The 5,378-nt window shown below is 49.5% G+C and overlaps 1 protein-coding gene across 1 annotated transcript; it reads right to left on the bottom strand.

The window, feature by feature from the left end:
• Window positions 1-2,821: 2,821 nt before the first annotated feature.
• On the bottom strand, window positions 2,822-5,094 carry LOC119101762 (cuticle protein CP14.6). Its single transcript, XM_037225181.1, has 3 exons — window positions 5,077-5,094; window positions 4,296-4,393; window positions 2,822-3,292 (listed from the first exon to the last, which is right to left on the bottom strand). Exons 1-3 carry the CDS (start codon window positions 5,083-5,085, stop codon window positions 3,055-3,057), a joined length of 345 nt encoding a protein of 114 aa, XP_037081076.1. The 5' UTR covers window positions 5,086-5,094; the 3' UTR covers window positions 2,822-3,054.
• Between the last annotated feature and the right edge of the window lie 284 nt (window positions 5,095-5,378).

The following is a 5,378-nucleotide window of genomic DNA, read 5'->3' as shown; positions in this document are numbered from 1 at the left end:
ATGCACCGCCGGGATGTCGCAAAACGAGCTGCAAAACAAAACAGTTAAAGCCAAGACCCACAAGGTGGTATGTACCTCAAAGCGGCTCAGTTTTCAATTTTACCAAGGAACACTGGCATATACCATGGAAGAATGGATAGCCTCACACATGAATAAACGTCGCGAAAAGAATATACAGAACATTGCCAATGGCCATCACGCACCACATTGATACCGTTTCCAGTTTTATAGCCAGCAGTGGATACCTGATTGATGCCTGATAATGCTGAAAGATAGATGTGCCATCAATAACCCCATATCTTGCCCAGTGACAGCTGATGATCCATCCAAACGTGACTAGCAAATGTGAGCTGATATTGCGCCATCTTGCGCATCCGAGCTCCATGAACGGCTGACGAAATGGACCAGCCTTTTACGCCGATTCCGTCCTTCGATGCGCTTATTTTGAAACTATACCGTTATCGCTGGGACGGTTGCGTGTTGTTGGAATGGTTTAGCAATCAGCATTTGCCAGCAGTTTTCCTCCTTGCTAAATATGAAATCAGTGTGTGCCTGTAGTAGACAGCGTTGTTATAAAGACAATATAATTTGCAACTAGGTGTCACCTGCACAAAGCTGGGCTTGTTTTATGTGATGAATCTTACAGACATGTATCAAAATTTCAATGGAAGACCATGCTTTCAATTCAATCCAGATATTAGGTGGCGTTTACTATTTGAACATGTCCTGCCTGATTGCATCCATCAGATGTGCCTACAAACCATCGCGTGTTAGTATGTGACCTGTGTTCTCTGTAACCTGATATTTATTCGACAAAAAATGTGCAAATCTCACGACTGAAGTTTGACGGAATGTGCTTGAGATGGGTTGAGCAGGAAGAAATGGTTAAACTCCTTAAGTTTATGGCTGCAGCTGAGGCTCACTGACTGAATAAACATGTGGGATTATTTCAGAACGGCACTTGCTCATTCATTGATATTTTTTTGCCCCAGAATGTGGGATTAAGTAATTGTGTTTAACTATAGGTTGAACAGTTATAAAACCATGATAGTCTATTCTCGGATATACAGTGCGTCATGGGTTATCTGCTCACGAAATAACATACATCGCATGACTATTAATCCTAATTTAGGAATATCGTGCCGCCTGGCTCACAAGGCTCGTACATTCGGCGTCATTTACGACCGTCGTTGTGGCGGCTACCACCTCCGTTGATGCCGCTGTCGCTGCTGTTTTGACCGCTGTCACCACTCTGGGGGACCGTCGCGAGCGGCCAGAGCGGCCGGAGTTGGTGGTTGCCTCCGCACATGCACCCGGCGGGCGGGCGACCCAGACAGCCTCCCCGCCTACCGAGGTCCCTCCCCCTCCCCCTCCGACCGGTTCCACGGCCCTGTCTCGGGGTCCTGCACGAGGACGTGCTATTGGGTTCAGAGGCGCTTGAGCGAGCCGACGCCGGCGTCGTGGCGTTCGACTGCGCCGACCGGCACTCTGCTGCCGTCTGGTCGCATGCATCCACCGGTTACCATACTTCAGCGAACCCTGATGATGTGCCGACAGTAGAGTGCTCCACGGGTGGGACCAACCCACGGATTGTGGATCACTCCGCGGGCCGGATTGGCCCGGATCAGAAATTTACACCAAACATGGATCGGACTGGACCGGATTTTCAGGTTTGCCAGCTCACACTGATTGAACAGACTGAAAACCAATGGCATTGACATTATCATTAATTAGTCCGTGAAATCTAGTCCCATCTGTTCAATGAAGACATCAACTCACAAAAGAATGGTGAACAGACCACATTGACAAATTGATATGAATCCGTGACACACATATATGGTCCTATGGAAAACTTAATCTTGCATTCATTCCAAGATAACTTAAATGTCTGATATTCTGATAACCATCTTATCACAACATAGCTGCCATTCCTCCTGATCTAGTCAACGATTCCATTTAACCCCAGTGGGTGGCACTGCATTTCAGAGTGAAAACTTTGAGCAGGAGCATGCTTTGTTGGTAAAAAGCACACTACAGGGCTTAGAAGTTCAAACTCCTGTCTAAGAGGTGTCAAAAATTATTCACTCCATGGCAACTCTTAAGTTTTGTGCGAAAGTCCAAGAAAGATCCAGGATTCCAGAAAAAAATTCGACAAAATTTCAAAAAGATCACGGATACGAGAAAATCCCGATCCGGATCACAGGAATACGATCCTGGGAGTTCCTATATTGACACATGTCTGTCGATGAATGCATCACCTCGATAGCCACCATGTTTTCATTATTTGTCAAAAGTTTTTTTTCTGTGTGTCACGCACAGTCATACATGTGTCTGCGTGTGACGTTATGGTGGGAGGCTCTCCTCAGTATAACGGACTGAAGAGGGCGATGGACTCGCTAGAGACCGATGACAGCCGACATGCAGCCACCGCGGATCTCACTTGTGTTCTCCTGGTTTCGGAAAGGCAAGGCATGCTGTTGCTGCGAACTGCCGTCCCATGGTGCTGCAGTGGCACAACAAATGTTCTGTGGTACTCGTAATGCTAACAGGTCGCCAAATCAGTTGAAATTTCCGCGAGTTTGAGTGAAGTGAGTGACGTGATCGGTGCCCTCGCAACGATTAATGCACATTGAGGACTCATATTTCAGTACTAATCAGTCTCCAGTATTGTGAGATACTAAGTCATAACGGTCCAAAAATGGCCTTAGATCCGCACGCAATCAACACTTAAAAATGCGCAGTTAGGCGTGACTAGTCAATCGAATAGTGGGGCCAGTCCCACCTTCTGAATTCAAAAGGTTAGTGATCAGAAACAGTGCATTCAAAAAACTCCTTCGAATATTTCAGCTTACGGGATGCACAGGTGGACACGGAAACACACTGATAAGCTGTTTGTGAGACACGACTGACAAGGACAACATACATAAGCCGCGTGATTGCCATTTAACGATCACGCCCGTTCGACGTAAACGCGAACAAAACACAATAAACTCAGAGTTGTGTCAACATATCATGTTCCGCAGCAGGTCACCACAGTAGTGCCAGCGAAATACATCACTTTCGCAGCTCTTCGCCAACGCCGCCGATGTGCTCGCGGGTGTGGCTGAAGTCGGGCAGGTGGTCACCCTCCGGGTGGAAGCCGTTCTCGTCGGCCGTCCAGGTGACGGTGTAGGTGACGCCCTCCCAGTCGTACGAGTAGGAGCCACTCCTCACGTAGTTGCCGGTCTCCGGCTCGTTGCCCGGGTACGAGATGCCGTCCTCGCGGGCCGAAATCCCATTGGTAGTCTCAAATCTGAAATATAATTATTTTTTTTAAGCCGCACTCGCATGCTGCTATCAATGCATGTAGCATATGCCGTGTCGTGGCATTGTACGCGGAGGACATAAGTCGCTCAGTCCAAGTTGCAGTGACCTACAAGGCGTCGGATTGCACGTCTGTTCTTCAACGCACATACGTTTTATGACACTGTTGCTGATGAATAAAACGTCTACGAGACATTTCTGTTGAATGCCAAAACTCGTAACGTTCATGGCATTATATTGGACACGGTTAGAATTATCCGTGAATTTCCTACTTTACGTGAGCAAGGTTCTGTGCACAATGAGACAACCGATGTTAGACAATATCGCATATATGATGGTCAAAAATTTTAAGCGACGACGGTTTTAAAGGGAAAATTGCTGAACAAGTGCCCTATTCCCTGCACTCGTGATATTTCTCGTGAGCTACAGAACTGTCAGGGACGAAGCGTCACGTCTGCGACCAAATATTCAATCAACGTGGATAAATTCTGGCTGCGAAGGAATACCCATGTCACGTGGTTGGAGTCATGTCACCAAAAATGCATCACCTCCGTATTTTTTGTCGTGCATAAGTGTGCCTGATCAACTCACCGCCAACCGAGTAACGTTCCACGGACGTACGTAGCATCATGCAACACGGAATCGTCGGTTGTCCCGTTATGTTTTAGCAATTCTGAAGTCCGTTTGACATTAAACCCGACTTATCTTGGGATTTGCCCTGCTTGGTTTTTCAAGTGTAGTGGCGTGCTGCAAAGGTGAGAGGAGGATGGCGATGAGCCGATTGTTGGTGATAAAGAGGACGGCCCGCTTGCTGTGTGGGGACTAAGGCGGCTAAACGGTATTTGGAATGCAGTAAATTTGCTAGCGTACGATCCAGCGACATCTGATGGTGTTCTGCTGCTCTGCTGCGGTGGAAAGCTCCGTACTGAACAGCGCAAGCGGGTGGCACCCACGTTCTTCCGACTACCGGGAGCGATGTCATTCGTTCTTACTGTGATTCGTACGATCCGTCTTCCTCGATGCCGTATTGGTAGTTTCTAATCTTGGCATTGCGGTCTGCCGCCGCTAGCGCCAACAGGAAGAGAATAATCTGGAAAGAAAAGGCAAGGTGATCTTGTGAGCATCATTGGGCGGTCACATACGTTGCTTTCAACTCGCTTCAGCCCGAAGGCATTTTTTGGAAGGAAAATGAAGCAAGGAATTCCATGAGTCTTCACCTCCCAGTGATTCAAACGCCACACACGGCAGATATCGCCATCAGGAAAGCCTGATTTGCATGGCCGGTCGACGTGCGAACGTCATTTTCCTGCGCGTTTACATTGGAGGAGCCTGTCCGCAACGAGCCTGAACATCGCAAGCAGCTCCCATCGAAGCATCACCACTCAAGGAGGACCGGGTTCGTTCAGAGTCCAACAGTAAATCGAAGGCGCCGGTGTTGTTCGGCATGTGAAAAGGGCGCACTACCACTCGCACGCGGTCACAATTTGTTTTATCACATGACCAGGTGAGGTAAGTCCTGCTCGTCACGGCGATCCAGTGCCACTCGCACGCGGTCGCAATTTGTTTTATCAAATGACCGGGTGAGGTTAGGCTTGCTCGTCACAGCGATCCGGTGCGAGTGCAGGCACGTCCTCACGCCGGGAGCGGACATCCGCGAGAGCCAACACGGTCGCGCCGCACACCGACGTCACACCACGTGCGTCCCACAAGTTGAAGTGACGCGATCGCGGCCACTCGTCGTCCAGCGCCACCACTGTCGTCCTCACTACCTACCACCTTCATGGAGTTGGTTGGAGGGTACAGTGATGTGCCGGGCCTGGCGCCGGGCCCTTATAAACGCTGTGGTAGGGCGTTGGTGGGCGGCCGCCCTGGTTCAATCAGTGGGAGGCGGTGCCGGGCAGAGCCAGGTAATGCGGTTTCCCGTACTGATTTGCTGCGTGAGTGCAGCACTTCAAAGACGGCAAATTATGATGGGATATTCCGCAAGAGGCCGCGGCGCCAGGGTACTGCGCCAGGTGTTCCGTGATCGGGCGAATGGCTGTGCACCAGTTTAGAGAAGGTGGAGGTGCGAGCGA

This window comes from Pollicipes pollicipes, unplaced genomic scaffold (assembly GCF_011947565.3).
Source record: "Pollicipes pollicipes isolate AB1234 unplaced genomic scaffold, Ppol_2.1 Scaffold_4881;HRSCAF=5763_pilon_pilon_pilon, whole genome shotgun sequence".
Classification (NCBI taxonomy): Eukaryota; Metazoa; Arthropoda; class Thecostraca; order Pollicipedomorpha; family Pollicipedidae; genus Pollicipes; species Pollicipes pollicipes.
The sequence above is the reverse complement of the archived record's forward strand: the minus strand, read 5'-3'. Positions and strand labels throughout refer to the sequence as shown.